The 12,742-nt window shown below is 33.4% G+C and overlaps 1 protein-coding gene across 6 annotated transcripts in view; it reads left to right on the top strand.

Annotated features, from left to right (window-relative positions):
- XRN1 (5'-3' exoribonuclease 1) overlaps positions 1–12,742 on the top strand; it is a 45,486-nt gene that overhangs the window by 6,587 nt on the left and 26,157 nt on the right. For all 6 annotated transcript variants that reach the window (XR_011099198.1, XR_011099197.1, XM_068691462.1 and 3 more), the window contains exons 8-24: positions 13–181; positions 669–736; positions 1,596–1,730; positions 2,622–2,682; positions 3,448–3,553; positions 3,864–3,953; positions 4,100–4,256; positions 4,603–4,722; positions 5,804–5,973; positions 6,832–6,952; positions 7,049–7,147; positions 8,884–8,987; positions 9,504–9,635; positions 10,367–10,529; positions 10,993–11,106; positions 11,553–11,651; positions 11,813–11,928. Coding sequence is in view for 4 of the 6 variants with exons in the window: in XM_068691462.1 (XP_068547563.1) it covers positions 13–181; positions 669–736; positions 1,596–1,730; positions 2,622–2,682; positions 3,448–3,553; positions 3,864–3,953; positions 4,100–4,256; positions 4,603–4,722; positions 5,804–5,973; positions 6,832–6,952; positions 7,049–7,147; positions 8,884–8,987; positions 9,504–9,635; positions 10,367–10,529; positions 10,993–11,106; positions 11,553–11,651; positions 11,813–11,928 (2,024 nt within the window). In the remaining 2 variants the exon portion in view is untranslated. The remainder of the gene's footprint in view (positions 1–12; positions 182–668; positions 737–1,595; positions 1,731–2,621; positions 2,683–3,447; positions 3,554–3,863; positions 3,954–4,099; positions 4,257–4,602; positions 4,723–5,803; positions 5,974–6,831; positions 6,953–7,048; positions 7,148–8,883; positions 8,988–9,503; positions 9,636–10,366; positions 10,530–10,992; positions 11,107–11,552; positions 11,652–11,812; positions 11,929–12,742) is intronic.

The following is a 12,742-nucleotide window of genomic DNA, read 5'->3' as shown; positions in this document are numbered from 1 at the left end:
TTTTTTTTTTAGGATAAGATTCCATTTGAATATGATATTGAAAAGATAATAGATGATTGGATCTTGATGGGTTTCCTTGTAGGCAATGATTTTATTCCTCATCTACCTCATTTACACATTAATCATGATGCACTGCCGCTACTTTATAGAACATACATGGCTATCTTGCCAGAACTGGGAGGTAAGGAGTTCTGGGGATTTTTGTTTGATTTTTAAAGTCTGAAGAAAGGGAGAGCTATAGGGCAGAGTAAGAGCAAAAGGTTGAGTTAAACTTATGTGCTGTCCTACCAGTTGATCAATAGTGGTTGATAATCCTTACTGAATCTGGTCAATTTATTTTTCTTATTTAGACTTCACTTGTCTCCATGAGTATTTTTATATTTGAAAGTACAGCTCTTCACTGCAGGCTTTTTAGTAATATGAAACAGAACCAGTATAAGAAATGGGAAAGAACAAAAATATCACTGAATTTAGCTCTGTTATCTCATACCACTTTTTATAGGACCTCTAAGAGATGATAAATCTGTAGGCTTGCCATAGAACACATCACTGTCAGTAGTAGTTAGATTTGAGTATAGTTTAAAAAACTATATTTATTGTCTATGCAACATTTGGGTTGTAATTTTCAAATTGTTAACTTAAAAAAAACACTCTTTTTTTCCCAATAGGTTACATAAATGAAAATGGGCATCTGAATTTAAAACGCTTTGAGAAGTATCTCATGAGATTGTCAGATGTAAGTACCTTCATAATTATGCTTCATAGAATGGTTCAGTCTGTTACATATGAATTCCATATAGTGCCCTAAAATGCATTATGCTGATGTCTTAATGAACTGCTTAATAACTTCTGTTTTACAAGTGGTGTCATAAGGTGTTTTATCATGGGATCCAATTAGATGTTTGATCTTACCATAACTTGAAAGGAGAAAGCTTGAATAATTGGGTTTATGCTTTATAGCTAGCATCTTTGAGCACTTTGGGTCAAATGAGGGTTCACCAGTAGCATTATAGTTCTCAATTATTGTTGAACGAATGATAACACTGGGCAAAGTGTGTTGCCAGCTTTGCTTCCTTGCTGGTCAGAACTTTAACTTTTTTGGCTTTTGTGGCATAAGGCATGTCCAAAGACCTTGGAAAGCAGTATTATTTTTTTTTTTGCAAGTTTTGTTATTAACATTACTCATAAAGAGCAATGAAGTGTTAGTATGTCTGAGGCAGGCATCCACATTCTTCATTAACAAACTGACATTCAGGAAGATGTCCTATTATGTGCCACTGCATTAATCCATCCTAGAGATTAAAAAATGCATAGGGCCTCTAGAAATGGAAATGTTAAAACCTTTTGAAGGGCTTTAAAGGAGGAAGTTCATCTGCTGTTCCTGCTTCAGCCCTGTCTTCAGTTTCTCAGGTAGAACTATAAAAGTGTTGGGTATGTTGTATGAGATGGTACTACCCAGACCATATATACCTCTATTACTTGTAGGGCTGATTATGAAGTTTGGCAGTTATCTAAATCTTTTTTGTAATCTATTGCTACCCTACTCTACATTTTCCATCCCTCTGATATTTCTAAACTTGAATCTTTCTTTGCAGTTTGATCGTGAACACTTTAGTGAAGTCTTCGTAGACCTAAAATGGTTTGAAAGTAAAGTAGGCAATAAATACCTCAATGAGGCAGCTGGTATTGCAGCAGAAGAAGCCAGAAACAATAAACAGAAGAAACAGAAGGTTAGTGTTCTACATACACTATTTTGGAAATAAAAATGATATTTTTTGTAAATCAGTAGTTTGCTAGCCATAGCAATTTAAATTGCACATACATTAAATGGAATAAACTCCCCTTTTGAGCTTTTTTGGCTATCTTTCAGTATATACCTTCAGCAGAGTGTAGCAGTAGCTGCAGGAAATTTCTTCAAATTATGCCTGTCACGGTATATCGTTATCCCATTCTTAGTGTAGTTTGTGATTTGTAAGAGCAAGATTTTAACTATTCCTTTAAGAAGGAATGCTTTATTTGTGGTTGTTTTCTTATTTGCCACAGAAGTTTGGAGCAGCTGTATAGTGTTAGCTAGTCGTCTTGACTGATCCTTTGAATGGCAACGATATCTCAGGTACAGGGGAAGAGGGCCAATTCAATGATTTCACTTAGTGAAGCCTTTAAGAGTGCTGTAGACAGAGAAAAATCTGTACTTGTTTTTTTTTGAGTCTCTCAAACACAATTTCTTCTGTACTTATTTCCCTCAAAAGTAATTTGAACTGTTTTAAAGTTGCTAAAAATTTGATTGCATAGTTGTGCCATAGTAGAATATATGATGTAGGCAAAATATTTGTATTAGAGAGTTTTGGAAATACATTTTGGTACACAAACAAGCATTCAAATATTTTTTGTCTAAAGATGATTGAGATATTGTCTGAGGCTGTGTCGTTGTTTGATGTGTATGGATAAAATCCTTTTCCCCAGGCAATTACAAGGGAAGGAAATACAGTGATTCTATACCTAATAATAATAATATTTATTCATATTTATTTTAGCCGTTTGAGTTGCAGGCATGTGGTTATAGATGAGGTATGTGTGTATTAGCCTGTATTTTTACTTAATCTCGAATATTACTTTAATAGGCTCAGGAAAATTCTCTATGTTTGGCTGCATTAGAAAAAAATGAAGTTGTGACCTCTAGAAGTAAGTGCAAATTATTTTTTCATTTGCATATAACAACAACAACAAAATGTTAATTTGAGTATAAATTTGGAAAATCTGTAAGAACTTCATTCCAGAAATTTCTTTAAATAAAAGAGTTGTGTAATCAGCTATTGGGAAATAGAAATGCATATAACTGGCTTGTGGTGAGAGAGCAGGGCTAAAGCTTTTGAAATGCTTCATACCTGACCAGGATTTCCATGATGAAATATGAATGAGCAAGTCTTCAGTAACAGTATGTTTTTGGTAACCATATGCCTAGGTAATTTGTTATAGAGATCAGGAAAAAATAAACAGATTCATTGTTTTAGTGGTGTTTGTTTTTTGTACAGCTCTGGATTTTTTTGTTGTTGCATTAATTGTGTTTTTAAACTCACTACACTTACTCAAAATAAAGGCCTTTGGGTCCTGCTTTGGAATTTCTTGTCCAAAATCTATAAATTTTAATCTGTGGGGAAAAACATTTTTTTTCTGAAATTATTTTCAAATGGTTTATATTTCTGCTCAGTTATTATATAATTGGGCTATGAAATATATTGCCAATCTTCTAAAGAAAAAAAAAAACTCCAGCTGAAAACTTTGTTTGACTGCTCTGTGTTGCTTTCTGTGCAAGGAAGGAACAAGCATACATAACTGTGAATTGAGGAATAGAGTTCAAGCATTAAATCAAAACTGAATGTCTTGAAACCTTGTTATGATAGAGACGTTATGGAATCTTAATCCATATTTTTTCATGGCTTCTTTCAGCTGTGTTGGAAGATGAACCAGAAGATGATGATCTGTTTGAAACAGAGTTTAGGCAATACAAGAGAACTTACTACATGACTAAAATGGGCGTGGAAGTAGTTTCTGAGTAAGTGTTTACTTCTTTTTTTCATATTATTTTTTTTAACACAAAAGACAGGTCTTTGCATATGTGTAATATAAAACAGAACGTACATCCATGTTGAAAGCAGAGAGCACATGGCATGGTGATGCTTCTGGCTACAAGTCAAGTTTTCTGTTAGAAGTATTACAGGACTAGAGAGGAAAAAATAATCCCTTAGTATTAAATGGATCTAGAAAACTGTGTGCTTACTAGGTTCTCTAAGTGCTCTGTCTTCGTTCCTATGTATAAGATGCTGAGTAAAGCTAAGAATTACCTTTTATCTTTTTATTTTAAGTGACTTCCTGGCTGATCAAGCTGAATGTTATGTCCAGGCAATACAATGGATTTTGCATTATTATTACCATGGAGTTCAGTCATGGAGCTGGTAAGAAAAATTGTCAAATGAGAAACTGTTTCAGAATGGAACAGTGTTCACCTTATTTGTAGGAAACGTCATACAGTTCTGTTTATTTCTCATCTGTGTACACTGCTGTAGTATAATTAATTCAAGATTATTTTTTCTCCCTGCAGGTATTACCCATATCATTATGCACCTTATCTGTCAGATATTCGCAACATCAGTGAACTCGAAATCAAATTTGAACTGGGAAAACCTTTCATGCCATTTGAACAGCTTCTTGCTGTACTTCCAGCAGCTAGCAAAGACCTATTACCTAAATGTTACCAGGTAGGATTTAGAATTAAGTCATATTTTTCTATCATTTACTGGTTTTGTCTGTTTTATTTTGAAATAACTTTTTTTCTTTATATTTTACGTGTACTCTTAGGTATATTCTACTTCTGAATCTAAAGTTACATACTTTTACTTCTTACTATTCTTATATGTTTTCAAGTTAGTAAATAAAACACAATGTTGAACTTGCTAAGTAGTTTGACCAGGGCAGTTAAATTATAATTTTTTAACTCCTATACAGCCTTGAGCTGATTTTAATACCAGATTTCATCTCTCTCTTCCTAGAAATAGTGCTAAACTGTCTCTTACATCATTTGATTCTCCTATTGTATTTTCATAGCATTTGATGATTAGTCAAGACTCTCCTATTATAGAATATTATCCACCAGACTTTAAAACTGACCTGAATGGAAAACAGCAAGAATGGGAAGCTGTGGTATTAATCCCTTTTATTGATGAGGTAAATTATTTTAATGTATGCTGTAAATTCTTTTAATGTCTGCTGAGAGCTTTGTAACAAGTCTATCTATAGATTAATTAAGAAGTTTAGGAGAAGTGCAGCTAGATGGAAGTTTAAATTAATGCCTGATTAATTAACCGTGGGAAAACGGTTAATTAATTTTTTTATTTGCTGCCTGGAGATCAGATTAAATTAAGTTAGCACAAGCAAAGTTACCTTGAAGTAGTAGGTGTCTTAAATAAGGAATGTGGGATTTTTAGCTTATTTTTGTTTTTTTGATCAGGTAGTCAGATACATAATTTCTTGAGAAAGATGTGTATTCCTAAATATATACAAAAATACGATGTGTCTGTAAGTAAAATAAAAGTAACAAAAATACACACAAAAAAATAAAACAGCTCATTTACAGAAATTCTCTTCACCTGAGCACCAGTAGTGGGCAGAAGACTAAGTACAAATTGAGCAGTAGAATGTTAAAGGGCAGCAATACAATTAGATTATCCTGTTGCCTATAGGATAACAATATAATGTATTTATGTTGCTCTCATAACAAGTCCTATTGTCATATTCTTATCCGACTAAATTTAAGTACATCAAAGAGTGAATGAAAATTAAAATACAGAATAGATACATATTCAGGTAGTGATGTGTGTCTTTCAATTGTTTTCGTAGTTCACAGCGAAAAGTTGATGGGTGTTAGTCTCTTCACGAAAGACAAGTTTTTTCTTGAAAAACTTGTAATTGTTCGAACCTTTTCTAATAGTTAATTTGGAGGAAAAAAAAAATCTTCTAAAATCCTTCTAGTATTTCTTTGAATGCTAAATCCAAAAGGTAAAATGTGGCTAATATTCTCAAAGTGGCTAATATTCTCAGAGTATGTTTCCAAAAAAGGTAATCTTTATTCTCCAAAGCTATTACACTCTAATTTTCCTAGTTCTATCCTGCACCTGGGATATAAGGAAGAGAAGGCTGCTCTTAGTGAATGTACTAACCAGAAAAGCACAGGTATCCACCTTTCTAGTGCAAGACTTCCCTGTGCTCATTTCTGTTGCAAGTTTCACATATTTTCTCTTAAATTTAGAGACGACTGCTGCAGGCCATGGAACCATGTAATAAGTACCTAAAAGAAGAGGAGAAACGCAGAAATACTCACAGTGCCTGCTTAATGTACTGGTATGACAAAGATGCAGAGTTCCAGTACATGTCTCCTTGGCCAGAGAAATTTCCTGCAATTGAAAGGTGTCATACCAGGTAATTCTGGAATAACTATTTTAGTGTAGATTAAAAGTTGTTAGAACACTTCTGTTTGCGTTTTAGACAAAGCTTGTATATGCAGATACTTACTCTGGACAATATAAACTGTTGCATTAGATCCTATTTGTTCTGGACAGCATGGTAAGAGTCGTTGTCGTGTGTCTTCAAGAGTTGCTTGGCAAAGCAGATGAACCAGTGCTAAGTCAGCAAGAACACTCTAGAGAATTCTTAATTCTCTAGAGAATTCTTAATTCTCTAGACACAAAGGATGAAAAATTGGTGCAAATATCTGATAGTGGTGATCTATCAACCCAATAATTTCAGACCATTTGTAAGCCATGGTAAGTATTTGGATCCAATGTGGAGTATTGAACACAAGTGTTGTGTTAATTTTCCTCTCAGTTCAAGTAGCTAGCTTTATTTAACACAGTCTGACGTTTCAAGATTAAATGGAAATATAACCTTTATTGTAGTCAAACTTGAGACACATTAATAAAGGAATGCCTGTTGTGGGATTTTATTTGGTGGAGAATGAACAGTTGTAAAGATGTATGTTATTACCACATGTAACTATTGCTCGTTTGGAAGTTGACAATGACAGTGAATTAAAATAGCAAGGTTGCAATGTATTACGGCTTGAAGTTAAGTTTTGTCTTTTCTTAACGTAGAATCTTCTCAGCAATAACATGGGTTTCATAGTTCTCTTGTATAGATTTCCAGAGGTTTAAATTAATTACCACCTTACAGGGTAGTCAAATATTTTGTTAATTAGTGTTCCTAAGGTTTGAGTGAGTAATGAGAGATTCTATAGTTAAAATAGCTGTATGAGCAAATGTTGTTCAACTTGTTTTTTAGGTATAAAACAATACCTTTGGATGCTTGGCATGTAGAAATTACCCACAATCAAATAACTAAAATCAACAAGAGTGCATTATATTTTTGTGGATTTCCTACTTTAAAGCACATTAAACATAAGGTAAATGATTTCAGTCTTCTGACATTTTAAATTCTGTTTTGTAAAACACTACGTAACATTTCAAGGAATTTTTATGTACTGTGTTGTTCTACCCAGTTCTGTCTTAGAAAAAGTGGCGTGCAGGTGTTTCAGCAAAGCAGCCATGGAGAAAACATGATGTTAGAAATTGTAACTGATGAAAACTCAAAAGATCAAGTAAGTATTTGCCTCCTTTAAAAACAACTAACAAACAACAAAATTACCCTTTGCCCCTCCCCCGCCCCCCCAAAAAAAGCAACCAACAATCAACGTAAAACTTTGTCATGAAGAGTCTGAATTTGATAAATAGTTAAATTTGAAATGCTAGTTATTCATATCTTCTCAATAGTGTACTAAAAGAGAAAAACATTTAGAGTAATTCCAGAACTTCCAAAATCTAGTCAGTATTAAAGAGTAGTTGAATATATTGAATTGGATAGTTAATTTAAAAGAATGTCTTCAGATTATTTTTTCTGAACTTTATCTAGTAAAGCTTTGATCTCAAAATGAGCTTTAAGTTCTTGAAATTCAATGAATAGAAGGGAAGGTGAAATACAGGTGAATGTTCAAGGCCATAGAATGAATTGCTGGAGTAGGAGCTCTGGAGTTCTTAGCTGCCAGCCCAAAGTTTAGTCCATTTGTAGAAGTTTTCTTAGTGCATGTTTTTGAAAACATCTGTTCCATTTCACTGGAAACATTAGCTGTATTAGTTCACAGCAAAAGCTTTTGTTGACTGTTGGAGTCAAGAGTTTAAAAAAAAAAAAAACAAACAAAACAACACATACATTAGCATTACAATACTAAATTTGTGTAGGGAACAGTCTAGAATTCTGGGAAACTGCTGAAAGATTTGAATTTGTCCTAACTTCAGACTATTAAATGTCTGGCATCTTAGTAGTGTTTCTGGCATTTCTGGTTGTCCAGTACTGTTAGGTAAGGACTTGGTGAGACTCGCTCATGACAAACTAATAGTTGGAAATAGTATAATGGTAAGGAAGAAGGCTCTTCAGATCACTGCCTCTTGTGTTGTGTTGTGGAGTATACAGGCGCTTCTTATCAGTATCTTTTCATCAACATAGCAGTTACACCTTCCACTTAAATGAAAGTGATTGATAAAGGAAATACAAGAAAGAGTTGATGCAGAGACATTAAGAAGCAAAATATTTTTTTGAAAATTCTTTCCAGGACATTAATTGATAATCAAAAATACCAGGTAGCAAAAGACAAATCTAGGAAAATAAACAGAAGAAAAAAGTTTCAAAGACTTACATAAATTGATTAAAAAGAAAAAAAAAAGAGAAAAGGAAAACAAACAAAGTGAGTGTTTATGGTAGAGAGATAAGAAGAGTGATAGGTGGCAAAGAGTTAAATAAGCAAAAATAGTAGTTTAAAAGATAGCTGAAACTAATTGGATAAAGAGAATATAATATGAGACTAAAATTACAAATGCTAGGAAAGTCCTGGACATAAGTGCTGTTACTTTGTTTCCAGGAGATACAGAAATAAAATCTGTAGTACAAGCTATTGTACTAATCTCAAATTTTCAGTTTGATTATTATGTCCCAGAGATGCAAATTGTTCTAAATGATCTACCATACACACACACACAAAAAAAGGAAGCATTTACTAGAAATGGAAGTTGACCCCAGTCTTATAACTAACATATACTAGTTGTAAGCAGACACGCTTGGAATGTGATACTCTTCCTAAAATATATGATGTTGTTCTCTTCATCATTTCTAATCTGATTATATGTAGTATCAAAATAAAATTAGTAAGCTAAAATTAGTCTCTTCTGCAAGAAAAAAATGTTCTTTACTGATTTTTATTGAAAAACAATCGATTTTTTTTTTCTTAAAATAATTTTGAGTTTGTTAAAAGAGAGTAAAAATGCTAACTTCTGTTTTTTTCAGACAGTGGAAAATGTTGCCAGTTTGATACTTGGAAAGCTTGTTTTTGTTAACTGGCCACACCTGGAAGAAGCCAGAGTTGTTGCTGTGTCAGATGGAGAAACCAAGTAAGTAATGTTTCATAGGTAATTAAATGCCTTCTTTATCATTTCTTTCTGATCAGGTTCATTAGGCTGTATAAAAAAGTTTTGGTTTTGTTGTAATGCTTACTAACAGCAATTTAGTCCAGATGTATCCAAGGCTGCTTGATGGAAGAATCTTTGTTTAGCATCATTCTGAGTTTTGGTTATCAGCATAGAAGTCTAGTCCTTCAATAGATTTCTTCACTCTAGATTTAGAAGTCTGTGAGACCTCATTCTTAACTTTGGGGAAAAAAAGCACACACAGAAATCCAAATGGAATAAAGTAGAAGAGAACATTTCTGTGTAATCTTCCTTTCAGTACATGCACTGGTATTTCATCTAAAATTACACTGTGAGAACTGTTGTGGGTGGGTAGATAAAAATACAAGTTTTCCACGTCCTTAAAAAATAATTTCTAACTATTTTAAGTTTTGCTCATGGTTGGTTATGTCCAGATTTGTCTCATTTGGTTAAATTCATATCTGTCGTAATATTCTCAAGGTTCTACTTGGAAGAACCACACGGAACACAGAAGCTCTACATGGGAAATGCAGTGCCCCCAACTAAAGTGGCATATGTTGGAGATAAGGAGCAAAGCATGTGGTTAAAAGAAGTGCAAGGTCTTTCAGAGCAGTAAGTAACTTTGAAGATGAAAGCATAACATGCATGTTATCGCTTAGTTATGTTTTGTTGCCTTATCATAGTCCTAAGTAGCAGAGAAGAGCTGCTGCATTTGTGATAATAAAGGTTAATGAGTTCACTGGAATGAAAAACAAAATTAAAAAATAAAAAGTAACAAAGCATATGTTGAAATTTCAGAGTATGTGGAGTTAGTCATTAGGTGTTTAAAATCAGATGCTGTTAAAAAAGAATTTTCAATAAATGAGTATCAGACGCTTCTGGTCTTGGTAATTTAATCCGCAGTTGTAGGAAGTATACAGAATGGAGTCATATAGTATCAAGGTACAACTTCAATAGCTTAATATTGTTAAATTTGAATACAGCTCACATTTCTAGAGTGTGGGTGACCAACAGAATACACCTGAGTTACTGTAGCTTGCCATTTCATTGTCCATCATTTGAGGTAACTGCCCTAATTACTCCTTACCCTTCCTTTTACCTAATGTAAAGGTAAAATGGGTTTAAATTAACAAATTTAGCTACACAGCGATGGCTGCGCAATGATGGGTAAGCAATTGATAAAGCTGTTCTGGGTGTTTATTTATAAAACAGGAAATAAAACATTAAAATCCCTTTGTTAGAAGTAACTTCTATGAGTAAATTTTTATTTAAAAAATTAATTCCACTACCTTGGCAAAGTTCTGTTTATTGTAATCAAACTAAATATTCTATTTTGTGCTCAGTTACCAGAGAAGAAAAGGAATAATTATTCATGAAACATCAATAGTTGTGTATGCTCAGTTACTCACTGGCAATAGATACCAACTAAACCAAAATGGTGAAGTGTATTTGGAGAAGCAGTGGTCAAAACAAGTTCTTCCTTTTGTTTACCAAACTGTTGTCAAGGTAAATACACAATTTCAATATCTTCTTGCACTTAGTTCCTTACTCCATTGAGTGGAGGGAAAAACATATGCACCTTTTAAATAAAAGAATGAACAAAAATATGCATCTTAAATTAATGACATTTAGTATATAAAAAATATAATGTGCTTAAGCAAGTATTTTGTCACAAAATCTAGGGCCCTATTGCAAAGTAGAGATCTGTAGGAAAACATGTTTTTTTATCATAACTGATGATGTTTTGAATGAAGTACTGTAGTGGTGCTCTACAGGGTAGCACAGTTGATTGTGTACAAGCATTTGTAATATATCAGTAATTTCTTTGCCCTCAATGAATTATTTTGTATTTGAAAAGAATACTTCATAAGTGTTTAAGAATAAGCATCTATTTATATGAACTTTTAAATGATTCTACTGGAACTGAATGACAAATTTAATTTAATCCATTTTGTCTTTTTTTATATAGGATATCAAAGCCTTTGACTCTCGTTTTTCAAACATCAAAACTTTGGATGACTTGTTTCCTCCTGGGAGCACAGCCTTTATGCTGGGATCTCCTTACTATGGCTGCATGGGAGAAGTTAGTTCAACTTTTCCCTCCTGGATCTCTTTATTTTCAAGTTGAAAATAGTCAAAGATGTGTGGCAGTACTGCTTGTTTTGCTAGTTGAAGTTTTAAATTGAACATTCCCTGGTGGTTTAGTCAACGTAGAGGTTCTTCTGCTTTCCCTATCTCTGTTGCTGGCGTGACAGATGTAAGGTAGCATAGCTTGAATGGAGGATTATTTTTTTAATTATCTGGGATAAATTTCAATACATAGACGTCCCAATTGGGACCGCTTTCAGTCAAGGATTCCTTTGACTAAATGCTGTTTGATTGCCTTTGTGCCAAAGCAGTGTTGGTCAAGGAAGGATGATACTAAAGCATCTCTGCATACTGCAGCAAAATTGTTGATAAAATACGCTTGAGGATCTATTATCCAAAGACTGCTGTTTTTAATTCTAATGTATTGTGTTTCTCTCAAAGGTTCAAGATTCACGTGATGTGATCCCAGAAGGTAGAATTCGTGTAGTTTTCAATATTCCTTGTGAACCTCAGCTTGATCCTTTAATACAGAATCAGCATGTAAGTACTTCTGGTTTTGTAGTAAAAGCTTAAATACCATGTTAAATGTATTTTGCATTGGTTAATATTTTTAAAAGATGTTTCCATGTTATTCATTTGCCCTTGGTATGTAAATCCTTATCCTTCAGGAATTGCCAATTTTTTGTTTGTTTGTTTTAAAGAAATACTCTGTGAAATACAATCCTGCATATATTTTGGCCAGCCGTCTTGGAGTAAGTGGATATCTAGTCTCCAGATTTACAGGGAGTATCTTTATTGGAAGAGGATCAAAGAAAAAGTAAGTTAATGTACAGAGCTTGTACATGACCCTTATTGGGTCATCGCACAAGAAAACAAGAATCCCAGAATGTGGGGAAGCCTCTGCAATATAGATAGTTTCAAATTCATCTCAGTGCATGAGAAAAACGTGTTCTGAATAGATCTCTTCTGGGCCATATAAAATAGAAATCTGCGTTGATTATGTAGAGCTTCTGTGCCTTTGTTTTTAAGGAATGTTCTTTAAAAGAGGAGGTGATAATCTCAGTACGTGAAATCAGGCACCTGGCTTTATATTGTAGCTGTATATCTGAGTTCATGATTCTAGGTACTTTCACAATAATGTATTTTTTGCATCAGACAAAACTGAAGGAAATGGTGATTATTTATGTTTTATATTAAGCATTAAATCATTTCTAATCAGATCATTAAGCTAAAATACTTTTTCCAGTTAAGCATTTATTTAGATAGGACTCTTTAAAAGTGCCCTCAAAGTAAGTCCATTTTAACAAACGTCTTGTGAAACAAGCCACCAACAACACTGTATTGAAAACCTTAGCAACCAGCTGGAAAAGTGAGTTTTGATTTGGTGCGAATCATTCTATGTAGGCTAAAAAAAAAACAGACATTCCTTTTCCCACACTGAGAATAAGAAGCGGACTTGGGATCTAATTTCACTGTACTTATCATTACTGCTAGTAATAATAATTGTACTTGGTTACGTTTAGTAATTGTGTTAATTAAGACTAAAGCTGATTAAAATCCATAAGGGAAGAAAACTCTGTAGTTCTCTGAATTGTGGTTTCCTGGGACAGCTTACTAAATATGATATTTGA

Source organism: Anas acuta, chromosome 9 (assembly GCF_963932015.1).
Source record: "Anas acuta chromosome 9, bAnaAcu1.1, whole genome shotgun sequence".
NCBI classification, from domain to species: Eukaryota; Metazoa; Chordata; class Aves; order Anseriformes; family Anatidae; genus Anas; species Anas acuta.
Note: the sequence above shows the minus strand (reverse complement) of the source record. Positions and strands in the feature narration are given on the sequence as shown.